This window comes from Micromonas pusilla, assembly GCF_000151265.4.
Source record: "Micromonas pusilla CCMP1545 genomic scaffold MICPUCscaffold_13, whole genome shotgun sequence".
Taxonomy (NCBI): domain Eukaryota; kingdom Viridiplantae; phylum Chlorophyta; class Mamiellophyceae; order Mamiellales; family Mamiellaceae; genus Micromonas; species Micromonas pusilla.
Window position 1 is genome coordinate 690,262 of NW_003315894.1, and position 12,102 is coordinate 702,363.

The 12,102-nt window shown below is 68.6% G+C and overlaps 6 protein-coding genes across 6 annotated transcripts; 3 read left to right on the plus strand and 3 right to left on the minus strand.

Moving 5' to 3' along the window:
• Positions 1-517: 517 nt before the first annotated feature.
• On the plus strand, positions 518-1,828 carry MICPUCDRAFT_52792 (uncharacterized protein; the record flags this gene model as incomplete). The annotated part of the gene is made up of 3 exons (XM_003062861.1): positions 518-1,082; positions 1,205-1,402; positions 1,476-1,828. The coding sequence occupies 3 exons, from the start codon at positions 518-520 to the stop codon at positions 1,826-1,828; spliced, it is 1,116 nt and encodes a 371-aa protein (XP_003062907.1).
• A 71-nt stretch (positions 1,829-1,899) lies between these two features.
• Positions 1,900-2,730, plus strand: MICPUCDRAFT_52793 (uncharacterized protein; the record flags this gene model as incomplete). Its single annotated transcript, XM_003062862.1, has 1 exon — positions 1,900-2,730. One exon carries the CDS (start codon positions 1,900-1,902, stop codon positions 2,728-2,730), a length of 831 nt encoding a protein of 276 aa, XP_003062908.1.
• Positions 2,731-2,804: 74 nt separating this feature from the next.
• MICPUCDRAFT_66923 (uncharacterized protein) lies at positions 2,805-3,552 on the plus strand. Its single transcript, XM_003062863.1, has one exon. It carries the CDS (start codon positions 2,827-2,829, stop codon positions 3,397-3,399), a length of 573 nt encoding a protein of 190 aa, XP_003062909.1. The 5' UTR covers positions 2,805-2,826; the 3' UTR covers positions 3,400-3,552.
• A 36-nt stretch (positions 3,553-3,588) lies between these two features.
• Positions 3,589-5,172, minus strand: MICPUCDRAFT_66924 (uncharacterized protein; the record flags this gene model as incomplete). The annotated part of the gene is made up of 1 exon (XM_003063055.1): positions 3,589-5,172. The coding sequence occupies one exon, from the start codon at positions 5,170-5,172 to the stop codon at positions 3,589-3,591; it is 1,584 nt and encodes a 527-aa protein (XP_003063101.1).
• A 2,526-nt stretch (positions 5,173-7,698) lies between these two features.
• Positions 7,699-9,987, minus strand: MICPUCDRAFT_21760 (uncharacterized protein; the record flags this gene model as incomplete). The annotated part of the gene is made up of 4 exons (XM_003063056.1): positions 7,699-8,463; positions 9,187-9,363; positions 9,510-9,636; positions 9,869-9,987. Coding segments are annotated over 4 exons (1,188 nt in total), but the record flags the coding sequence as incomplete, so codon positions are not given.
• A 1,120-nt stretch (positions 9,988-11,107) lies between these two features.
• MICPUCDRAFT_52795 (uncharacterized protein) lies at positions 11,108-11,851 on the minus strand (the record flags this gene model as incomplete). The annotated part of the gene is made up of 1 exon (XM_003063057.1): positions 11,108-11,851. The coding sequence occupies one exon, from the start codon at positions 11,849-11,851 to the stop codon at positions 11,108-11,110; it is 744 nt and encodes a 247-aa protein (XP_003063103.1).
• Between the last annotated feature and the right edge of the window lie 251 nt (positions 11,852-12,102).

A 12,102-nucleotide genomic window follows, 5' to 3' on the forward strand; every position in this document is an offset into this window, starting at 1 on the left:
CGCCGCGCGGCGAGGGGTGGGAGCGCCGCGCGAGGGGTGCAAATGCGATGGTCGGCGCGAGGCGAGGGGGAAAAACGGCACCCGCAGCACCCGTTGGTCCGATCGAGAAAACTTCACTCTTCTCCGACGTCTCGCGCCACTTCGCCGAGCGCGTCGTCGCGTCGTCGTCGCCATGGGGTGCGTCGCGTCGACGGAGCGAGCGGAGGAGAGCGCGCGGTACGTCGAGGACTGCCGCGCCGCCGCGGAGAAGCTCGCGGCACGTCCCGTCCCTCCCTCACCCCGCGGGCCCCGCGCGTCGTCCTCGCGGAGAAACGCAGCAAACGCTTCGGCTTCATCGTTTCGTTCCTCCCCCCGCGGCCCCCGCCCCGACTCCCTCCATCTCACGTCTTCTCTTCTTCCCCCGTGCGCCCTCCCGCCGACCGTCCCGTCGCCCTCCCCGCGTCTTCTCTTCTCTTCTCTTCTCTTCTCGTCGTCGTCGTCTTCCAGGGCCTCGGATGCTCGCGCAAGACCGCGCGCGATGTCGTCCAGCTCTTCAGGCGCGCGGACAAGAACGCGGATTTCAGGCGCGTTCTACACACTGGTCCCCATACGACCGCGTCGGCGTGGTGAACGCCGATCCTTAAGGACTTTGCCCGGCGCGTCTCTCCGCTCACCCCTCGCTTTCAATCCCGACACACCTCGGCCCCTTTCAACTCCAACTGACGCCTATGAACTCCACCCCGACATCGCTTTGTATGGAACGACCCTCAGCGTCGACGCGCGAGAGTTCGCGCAATTTTTCGACATCGAGCGCTCGAACGTCTTCCTTCCGCGGCTCGTGGCGCTCTTCGACGTCAGCGGCGACGGCCACATGTCGCTGTACGAGTTCGTCGTCTGCCTCGCGCAGTTCAGCGTGAACAAGAAGCAGAGCGAGCACGTGTACTTCGCGTGGCGGCTGTTCGACACGGACGACTCGGGAGCGATGACGAAGGACGAGTTCGTCGAGGCGCTCTCGGGTGCGTTCATTCTCATCACACTGGTCCCCATACGACCGCGTTGGCGTTGTGAACTTCATTCCTTAAGGACTTTCTCTCCCGGCGTTCGTCTCTCTCCGCCAACCCCTCTCTCGCTTTCAAGACGCGACCTCGACGCCTTTCAAATCCGCTTCTGACGCCCGTGAACTCCACCCCGACGTCGCTTTGAACGATGGACCCTCGACCCTCAGCGTCGTACGCGCGCGCGGGCACCGCGAAGGTCATCACGAGCGACCGCCGCGGGCGCGGGCTCGCGAATTTCGGGAACGTCGGCGGCGTCGCGAAAGGCATCGACACGATCATGCGAGAAATGGACGAGGACGGAGACGAGGTCATCACCGTGAAGGAGTTCGCGAGGATGATGCGCAAGGCGCGTTCTCCTCGCACTGGTTTCCATACGACCCCGTTCGCGTGGTAAACGCCGTTCCTTAAGGACTTCGCCCGGCGCATCTCTCCGCCCAGGGTCCCTCGGTTTCAATACCCGCCCTCGATGCCTTTCAACTCCATCTGACGCCTTTCAACTCCACCCCGACAACGGCCCTCAGTACTCGCACTACCTCGCCCCCGCGTTCGAGCTGTGGAGCAAGCTCCAGGAGTTCTCCGGGCCGTGCGCGAGGATGTACCGGGAGGTGCGCGCGGCGGGTAACGCGAAAGAGCTCTTGAGGCTCGCGGGAAGGGACGGCCTGCACGGCACGGGGAAGGAGAGCGTGACGCCGGGCGACTTGAGAGTCGACGACGACTCTCGCATGCACGCGTTTCGAATGAGGTGCGTTCTATCTCACACTGGTCCTCATACGACCGCGTCGGCGTGGTGAACGCCGATCCTTAAGGACGGTACTTCCCGGCGCTCTCTCCGCCCAACCCTCGGTTTCAATACCCGCTCTCGATGCCTTTCAACTCCGCTTCTGACGCCTTTCAACTCCACCCCGACGTTCGCTCGTATGGAACGACCCTGAGCCCTCGCCGCGGCGGAGGGGGACGGCGGTTCGACGACGCGGAGGTGGCCGCCGCGACGCGCGACGCGGAGTCGCAGTGGGAACGCGAGCGCGCGAACCAACGCCGCCGCGAGATGCGCGAGCGCGAACTCGGCCGTCGACGCGACTGGAACGCCGACGATAAGCGCCCGGACCAGGTCGTCATGGAGATGGCCGCGGTACTCCAGGCGTCGCTGGCCCCCGACCCGAACGATTACTCGGATCACTGGGACCAAGGGGGGGTGGGGTCGGGGCACGACGCGATGGAGGAAGACGCGCTGCGCAGTGATCGCGCGCCGTCCGCGCCGCCGCTGTACGGCGGGCCGCCGGTAACGCCGGTCTCGACCGCGCCGCGGATGACCGCGGACGAGCTGGAGATGATGGCGTTCCTCGCGGAGAGCGAGGACCCGATGGATCCGGACACGCCGCCCGCGCACGTCGTCGCCGCGCGACGGAAAGAAGCGGAGGCGGCGAAAGACCGCGCGCGGCGCGCGCGGCTGCGGGAACAGATGGACAAGAAGGACGACGCCGCGGTGAAGATTCAGTCCGCGTGGGCTCAAAAGATGGAGTCCCGGGGTCAAGGCGGGGGTCAAAGTCAGGGTCAGGGTCAGGGTCAGCCCCAGTCCGCGTGGCAGCGGCGAAAGGCGCAGGACGAGGCGCAACGACTCGAGCGCAGGTCCTCGGGGGGGACGCACGGCGCGCGGCAGCGACACGGCGCGCGATACCTCGACGAGGTGGAATAAACGCGCCGAGACGAGCGCGTAGGTAGTCGCGGGCCGCGGGGGGGATAGACGCGATCGACGTACTGTACTGTACTGTAGTGTACCGTGTCGTATCGTATGTATTACCAAAGTGCGGTGCTTCCGGAAGTGTATACTGTACGTACGGTAATATCGCACAGACCATCATCGCAGGTGCGCGGCGGGGTTCGATATTTCGTACGCGCAGTTCCCCGACGCGACCCACAATTTCTTCCCGTCCTCGCTCCACTCCAGCGCGCTCGCGCCCTCGGCGAGCCTCAACACCCCCCTCCTCAGCCCCTTCGCGGGCGCCGAGGCGCACTCGGCACCCGAGTCGGCACCCTCGGCACCCAACGTCGGCACCTCGATGAACTCCACGCCGTCCTCGCCGCCCACCGCGACGACGTCGAACCCGTGCGCGGCGGCGACGCCGAGGCACGTCGGCCCGCGCGCGTCTTTCGACGCCATCGCGTCCACGACCCGCGTCACCGCGTTCCTCGCCGCGTCGAACGCGACAATCTTCCCCGCGGTCGCGGGCGCGCAGAAGTACGCCACGCCCGTGGACGCGGCGGACCACGCGCAGAGGGCGTCGCCCGGTTTTGGTTTTTTCGCGAGCGTCGCGCCGCGCGCGGTGCCCGCCGCGAGCGGCTCGAAGCGCTCAAAGGTGGGTAAATACGACGCCCTGCGCCTCGCGACGTGCTCCACGACGTCCACAGCGTAGACGCACAGCCCGCGCTCGTCGCTCGCGGTCGCGATCAGCGCCGGGTTCGTGTCTCTCTCGACCGCCGCGCACGTCACGCGTTCGTTCTCGGAGAGAGGTTCGCGTCCTGCGCGGGTGAAGCGATCGGTCAGTCGAACGTCTTACCGGTCAAACAAAGGTTGAAAGGGAAGCGCGGGGGGTGAAGAGTGACGACGGGAAAAGTCCTTCTTAAGGAACGGCGTGCACCACGCGAACGGGGTCGTATGGGAAGCAGTCTCACCTCCGCCGCGGTCGTTCTCGACGACGCGGACGAGCGAGCTCGGCACGAAGCTCGCCGCGTCCGCCTCCGCGACGTGCGTCTGCGTCACCGCGATCGTGCCGTCTCTGGCGACGGACAGCAGCGGCGTGAGGTCGATGCCCTTCGGGGCGACGAGCGCGGGGGGAACGAACGCGACGCACACGACGCCGCCGGAATCGCTCGCGTGCGCGCGCACCCTCTTCACCGGACCCGAGACGGACGACGATCTCGATTCTGATCTTCGCCTCGATCCTCCCGGGCGGGAATCCGAACCGACGCGGACGACGCCGATGGACCCGTCCTCGCACCCCAGGCACACGTGCCCGCCGTTCGGGGACGTCGCGACGACGCTCGCGCGCGTCGGCTTCTTTTCGTTCTTTTCCTCCGAGAAGACTTCGATCACCTTCGCGCTGCTCTCCGCGTCCCACACGCGCGCGGCGCCGTCGACGTCCACGGTCGCGAGCGCGACGCGCGAGCCGATCGCGCTCAGGGACACGGACGCGATCGCCCTGGGGTGCGCCTGCGCGAGCGCGCGCGCGGTGCCCGTGGAGACGTCCACGAGCCACGCGCTCCCCGCCGACGTCGTCACGATGCCAACCGGCTTTCCCGGGAGAGACGAGGAGGAATCCGAGCCGTCGCAGTCGCGCGACGGTTCATACTCCGACGACTCCGCCGCGCCGCCCGAGAACGCGGCAGTGACGACCGCGCCGTCCAGCTCGAGCTCGCCGACTTCATCCCACCCCTTCCCACGCATCGCGTGCTCCCACACCCGCGCGCGTTTGCTCGACCCGACGAACAACTTCGCGCCCGTCGCGCCGACGCACGCGAGCGCGGTCACCGCCTCGAGCTCCGGCAGCGCTTTCGCGCACAGCGCGAGCGCGGGCGCGGACGACGCGTCCAAGTCGTCTACGGGCGCCGCGCGCCAGACCCTCCCGCGCGAGTCCCCCGTGTAGACCGCGCCGTTTTCCGCGACGCACAACGCCGTGCACACGGGGTCGCCCGTCGACGTCAGCTCCGAGACGGACGCCGCGTCGGACGCGGCGTCGAACGGGAACGGCACCGGGTCCGCGACGACGTACTTCGTATTCGGCGGCGCCGTTTTCCGCGACGCTTCGTCGCTCGAATCGTCGTCGCCGTCCGACGTGGCGGCGTCTGATTCGTCGGCGTCCTCCTCGACGACGCTCACTCGCCAGCACTTCACGCCGTCGGCGCCGGCGGTGACGAACGCCGTCTTCGCGCCCCGCGGCAGCCACGCGCTCGCGGCGACCGGCGCGTCGCACGTCGCCGCGGCGACGAGCCCGCCGGTGGCGACGTCCCACACCCTGACCGCGCCGTCCGGGTCCGCGCCCGTGGAGAGGAGGAGGCTTCCGGAGGGCGAAAACGACAGCGACGCGACGACGCCGCCGGCGTCGGCGTGCCGTAACTCGTGAACGCACGTCCCCGTCATCGCGTCCCACACGCACACGACGCACTCCCCGGGCGCGGACGCGTCGAAGACGGAGACGTCCTTGTCGCTCGCGGGGGACGCGGAGGCGATGAGGCGCGCGCCGGGGTGATGCGCGAGCGCGGTGATCGCGTGCGGATGCCGCCTGTTAAGGGTCGAGGGTTCGTACGAGCGAACGTCGGGGTGGAGTTGAAAGGCGTCAGAAGCGGAGTCGAAAGGCGTCGAAGGCGGGGATCGAAATAACAGAGGGGTGGGCGGAGTGAAACGCCGGGTGTTAGAGTCAGTCCTTAAGAAACGGCGAGCACGACGCGAACGGGGTCGTATGGGGACCAGACAGTGTGAGATAGAACGCGCCTGAGCAACGCCTGCTGACGGTCGCCGCCGACGCGTTCGACGACGACGTCGGCGCCGGCGGCGAAGACGACCGCGCCGAGCTCGGGGAGGTAGAGCGACTGCGGCGCGGCGGCCGCGCCCGCGACCGCGGCGGCGTTCTCGGACTCCTCCTTCGCGGCGGCGGCGACGCCCGCGGCGAGGCCGATGACCTTAGAAGGGCGCAGCGACGCGGGTTCGAGGCGTCGGACGTTCGACTGTATTTTCGACGCCGCCGCCGCGGCGCCGCCGGATTCTTTGCGGAGCGCCGCGGCAGCCGCGGGCGCCGCGGGAGGCGGCGGCGGCGCTTTCGGGGGGTCGATCTTCTGCCCCGCGTAGGCCATGCTGTCCGTCGGGACGGGTCGCGTGTCCGTGGGGTGCTTCGGGTTAAGCTCGACGATCTTCGGAGGGCTCGCGCTCGCGCTCGGCTTCGCCGCCGGCGGCGGCGGCGGCGGCGGCGCGGGGGGCGCGGGTTTCGGAGCCGCCGGCTTCGCCGCGATCGCAGCCGCCTTCTTCACGGGCGACGTCTCCGCGACGGGGAGCGCCTCCGGCGCGGTCGCGGTCGCTGTCGCCGGCGCGGGCGTCGTCGGAAGCGTGCGCGTCGGCTCAAACGCCGCCGCCGCGTCCTCCTCTTCCTCCGCCGCCGCTGCCGCCGCCGCGTCGTCGTCGTCGCGATGCGCCGCGAGCGCGAGCGCGGCGACGGCGACGTCGTCCACCCCCCACACGAACACCTCGGCGCCGGCGCCGACGCTCACGACCCGCGTGCCCCCCGACGCGAAGCACAGCTCGTTGACGCGTCCTCGATGGCCGACGAACGACTGCGACGGCGTCCTCGACGGCGGCGTCGCGGGGAGAAGCGGATCGCGCATCGCGCGCAGCGGCCACGCCCGGAGCACCGCGTCGTCGCCGCCGGTGACGACGAAACGCTGCGCCGGGTCGACCGCGATCGCGCGGCACTCGGCGTCGTGCGCGTCTCTGATCAGCGCGATCGGCGCGCCGTCGCCGGCGTTCACGGCGCCGGGGGAGACGTCGTACCGAGCCACCGCGCGCGAGTCCGCGGCGACGAGCAACGACTTCGAGTCCGGCGCGAACGCGAGGTCGATCGCGCGAGCGTTCGTCCCGGGCGGGAGTAACGCCGGCGGACGAAGCGTTAACGTGTCCATGTCGAAGATCAAGACGGACGACGCGCCGGGGCCGATCGTCGCGAGCGACGCGCCGTCCGGCGAAATCGCGACGCTGACTCGGCTCGTCGGCAACGCCGTCGCGAGGTACTTCACGGGAAGGTACCCCCCCTCCGCGTCGTACACGCACACGTTCCCTTCGCTCCCCGCGGTGACCATCCGCGAGCCGTCCGGGGTGAACGTCACGTCCACGACCGCGCCCTTGTGCTGGCGGTGCTCCGCGAGGAGCGACGTGTTGGCGACGTCGAAGACGCGCGAGAGGCCGTTGGTGAATCCGCACGCCAACGCTCGATTGCCGAGCGTTTTCGAACCCGAGGAGTCGCCACCACGCGCGGGGCGGTACGCCACGCACCGCGCGGACTCCCCCGGGGCGTCGAACTCGTACAGCTGCTCGCCGGTCACGACGTCCCAAACGCGCACTGTGGGCCATTCCATACAAAATAGTTCATCGGTCAGTTGAAAGGAGACGCGATCAAATGTTGAAACCGAGCGATGGGTGAAAATTTGTATAGAACGCACCTGTGCCGTCCTCGCTCGTCGTCGCGCACTCGTCGTTGACCGGATCGCACGCCACGCCGGTGACGGACGCGTTGTGCGACCGAGACAAGGTACGGTACGCGTGCGTCGGGACGTCTAACGTGCCCATGCTTCCCGTGGACGTCGCCGCGACGATCTGGAGGCCGTCCGAGGACACGCACGCGGACGTGACCGGCGCCTCGTGTTCCGCCTCGAGGAAGAAATCGGAAAAGTCCGTCGGCCAGACACGTAAGAACCGATCGTCCGAGGCGGTCACCGCGAACCCTTCGTTGATCGCGAGCGCGTTGATCGCGCCGTCGTGGAGTTGATACACGCACTCGAGCTCCCGCTTGCCGTAGTTGACCTGCACGACGGCTCCGGTCGCGGTCGCGACGTACAGACGCTTCGCGTCGAGGTCGGTGACGCCGTACCCGATTTCAAACGCGAGCGTCGTGAAGTCGTTCAGTAAACGCTCGTCGACCGGGCGTTTCTTCTTTTGTGTCTTGTCCGTCGCCGCGGCAGCCTCGCCGGACATCATCTTCGAGAGTTTCAAGTCGCCGAGGCTCACCGAGCAGCCGCGCAGCTGCCCTTTCCGCAGCCGGTACGCGCGAATCGAATTCTTCCCGCACGTCACGAGATGATCCTCCTCGAACGGCGAGAACCGCACGCAGTTGACGTGGTAGTCCGTGCGATGCCTCAACACCATCGGCGCGGCGCCACCGTGGGGCGTCTTCGAGATGTCCCACACCGCGATGAGCTGCCTCCCCTGCGTGTCCATCCCCGCGGCGACGAGCGCGCGGCCGTCGGGGGAGACGTCCACCGAACTCAACCCCGACGCGTGCGCCTGCATCGTCGCGACGCAGTTCATCGTCTCAAAGTCCCACAACCGAACCGTCGGGTGCCGCCCTCGCTGACCCGTCGCGAGATACCGCCCGTCCTTGGAGAACGTCAGCAGGTGCACGTCCTCGGTGTGCCCGAACAAGTGCGACTGCTTCCCGGTGAGCGCGTCGGACACGACGACGACGCCGCCGCACGGATACGCCACGCTCGAGCCCTCGGGCGCCCAGCACACCGCGCCGGCGTGCTCGCCGCTCAGCCCGATGACGCGCTCCAGTTTCAACGCCGGCGTCAGAACCGCGCCCGCGGGCGGGGACGCCGGCGCGTCGCCCTTCGCCGTCAGCGGCGGCATCCCGGTGACGGCGTCGACGTCGCCGGCGGCGCCGGCGAACTCGCGCGCGCGTCCGTGGAGGGATAGCCCCCCCGCGCCGCCCGCGCCAAAGTACCCCGCGTCGTCTCTGTCCGCGACCGCGCCGGGGGCGTTCGCGAGGCCTCGCGGCTTCCCCGCCGCCGCGGGCGGGGGACCAACCCGCGTCGACGTCGACGTCGACGTCGGCGCGCCCGGTCCGCCGACCGGCGGCGGCGCGGGTTCAACCGGGGGCTCGGGCGGCGGCGGCGGCGGCAACGGCTTCGCGTCCGTCTCCGTCATCTTCGCGTCGATCATGTCGTCCACGCCGCCGGCGAACGGCACGCCCTCTCTCCGCATCGCCCCGAGCGCGGCGTCCTCGGGGTCTTCGTACGCGGCCGCCGCGCCGCCGCCGCCGCCATCGCGCTTTGCGGCGTGCGGCGCGTAGTCGCCCTTCGGCGCGACGTCTCCGACCCACACGAACTCGTGCGCCACGTCCGGTTTCGACGACAGGTGCATCTCCGCGGGGAGGTCCTCCGCGGTGTACAGAAAGTCGCTCGTGAAGATGTTCCGCGCGGCGATCGCGCCGCCGATTTGAATCGACTTGATCGCGTCGAACGCCGGCGCCGGGAAGCTTTTTTTCCCGGCGCCGCCGTCGCGCTTCGCCGCCGCCTTGGCGGCTTTCGTCGTCGCCGCGCGCAGGAGCTGCGGGACGTCGAAGCACAGGATGACCCACCCGCGCGTCGCCGGCTCGTGCGTCAGGTTCACGGCGGTGCCGCCTAACGCGTCGTACGGTTTGTTATCGCCCTTCTTCTTGTAGAGGTTGGACAGCGAGAGGCGAACAGTCTTGGCGCCCGCGCGGAATCCGGTGTCGTGTTTACCCGGTCCGTCGCCGCTACCGACGCAGAGAACGTCGAGGTGGATCGCGTAGAAGCGCTCCGGGTCCTGCGGTGAACGGCGGTCGGTCAGTCGAACGGCGGTTCGAACCCCGCGACGATTCGATTCGATTCGATTCGTTCGATTCGGGCGAGGAGGCAGGGAAAGACGAACGAAAAAAACTTTAAACGAACGGAGATATGCGTCGCGCTCACCAGACGCGCTTGGACGTAGGCGAAGCGCCCTCTGAGCCCGAGCGGGGGCTTCCCGATCTTCGGGAGGCGGAAGTAGTTCGCCGCGGGGACGTTGCCGTTCACGTTCAAGACCTTCCGGCCGAGAGACCTGCGGCGCGCGGGGGGGGGGGAGACGGACGAGATGAGAAGACGCGACAGACGAGACGCGGTGGAGCGTGGGTGGACATCCGAACGACGGCGAACGAAAATGACATCCGCGCGCGGCGAGCGCGCGCGCCCTCGCCCGCGCGCCGCCGCCGCCGCCGCCGCGGCCGCCTCGCGAGCCGAGCCGAGCCGAGCCGCGACGCGCTAAACCCTAAACCCTAAACCAACGCGCGCACCGGTCCACGATCGTCGCGACGTCGCCCTCGGTCGTCACGTCGCGCATCTGATCGAGCCCGCAGAGCTTGAACACGTTCGCGAACGGATCTTGACGCATCGACGCGAGCGAGCGCGGCATCGTCGTCGCTTTCGCCGCGGCGCGAGCGCCGCCCGAGGCTGCCGTCGACGTCGCGTTCGCGGCCGCGCCGCCGTTCTCCTTGTTCGGAGGCGTCGGCATCGTGTCGCGGACGCGGACGCGTGTGAAGAGAAGCCGCGCGAAGGCGCGACCGCCCTTCGAACGGCTCTCGGTCAGCCGCGCGACTCGATCGGCGTGACCGCGGCGCGTCGAGGTTTCAAACGGCGATTTTTTTGCTTTCAAACGACGCGGCTCGAGCGCGCGCGTCGGTTGAGATCGACGATCGAGTTCACCGATGATGACTGGTGTCGATTCGAAAGACGTTACCCTGTAATTCATTTGATTCAATATTCGATGACGCTTACGCGTTGCCCCCGCCTCTACCCTCGCGCGTGTTACCCCGACGCGCGTGAACGGACGTCGTGCCGTTCGCGATGCTAGCGCCGCGCGCGCGCGCGCGATCAATTCTCTGTCCCGTCGTTCCCCCACCCACCCCATCCCGTCCTTCGAAAGTCGCCGCTACTTCCACCCATCCTCCGCCTCGATCGACCCGCCGTTCGTCTCGTCACCTGAGCCGGAACCGCATCTTCCGCCCGGCGGCTTCCATCGCTCTCGTCATCGCCACTGAGCGTTTCTCGCCGACCGCGACGCCCTCACCCCCTGTTCGCGCGCGAAGAAAGAAGGACGAAGGTCAGCGACCGACCGAGCGCGGCGGGAAAAGAATCGATTTATTTCGGAAATCCGTCGAGAGCCGACCGGGACGATCGCGCGACGCGCACCTTCGACGCCGGCGGCGTCCGCGACGCGAGGCGCGTCGACCCTCTCGATCACCTGAGCGCCGCCCTGAGGGAACGCGACGACGACGGAGAGACGAAGACGTGAGTCTGAATCGAGGAGGAGCGAACGCGCGGCGGCGGCGGCGGCGGCGTTCGATCGACCGCATCTGTCGGTTACTTCAAAACGAGCTTTCGAAAAAGTGGCGCGAGCGCGATCGAAATCGATCGACGCGCGGGACACCCCCGCGATGTGCGCGAAGACGAGCGTCGACGTACCTTTCCCCCCACGGTGATGCTAAACTTCCCGGGATCGAGACGTTTCTGATGAAGCGCGTCGGTCGGTCGAGTCAGTCGATACGCGCGGAGAAGGCGCGGCGGCGGCGCGATCCGCGAGCCGCGCGCGCGACGTTCGCATCGTCGGGTACAGTATTTCGAAAACCAAAAAACAGGCGCGAAAGCAAATCGACGACACGCGCACCATCGGAACAAACTTGCGCGTGATGTCCGCGAGAGGGACGCGCGGCGACGCCGCGGGTCGCTCGCCGGCGTTCCTCGTCCCGCTCTCCGAGGGTTCGCGAGGCGTCGCCGCGATGTCGGGGCCTGCGGGATGGCTCCGAGCGCGTCAGTCTCGGCGTTTGAATCGAGGCGCGAAAAAAAAAAAACCAAATCGCGGAATCCAAACGAAACGACGACAGCGCGGGGACGACGCGCGACGGCGACGCGCCTCCGCTCGCGGCGGCTCTTCCCGAGGCGAGGCGCGCGCGCGCGCCCGTGACCGGATCGATGTTCTCCTTCTCGTCCTCGCGCGCGCGGAACCCGTCGCAGGACTTGTCCTTCGTCGGCGCGTCCGCGGGAGGCTTGTTCGGCGATCCCGCGCGCGTCGCCGCGGCCTGCGCCGGCGAGGTCGCCTTCAGGAGCCTGCCCCCCGCCACCGCGGGGGTCTGAACGATCGCGTGCCGCTGCGTGAGCATCTGGCGCGGCCCCGCGCGTGCTCCGCGCGCCTGCAGTTGTGCAGCAGTGTGAACCGCGCGAAACCGAGATCGGAGCTTTGAAAACGCGCGCCAAATGCCGTTGGGAGCGACGGCCTTCATCGCGGAAACGGCTCTTTTCATCGACGATACCACGATCGACGACCGACACGCGCCGCGCGATGCATGATGTTCGACGGACACTCGACAGACGGACTCGTCGACGAGATGACCGGGGGACGGCGCGGAGCCATCGCGCGCGCGCGCGCGCCGCTCAGCGACGTCTATGGAGGTCGTCCGCGCGGCGGTCGCGAACCCCGGCGCCGTCGCGATCGTGACGTCCGACGGGCGACAGTTCACGAACGCGGACCTGC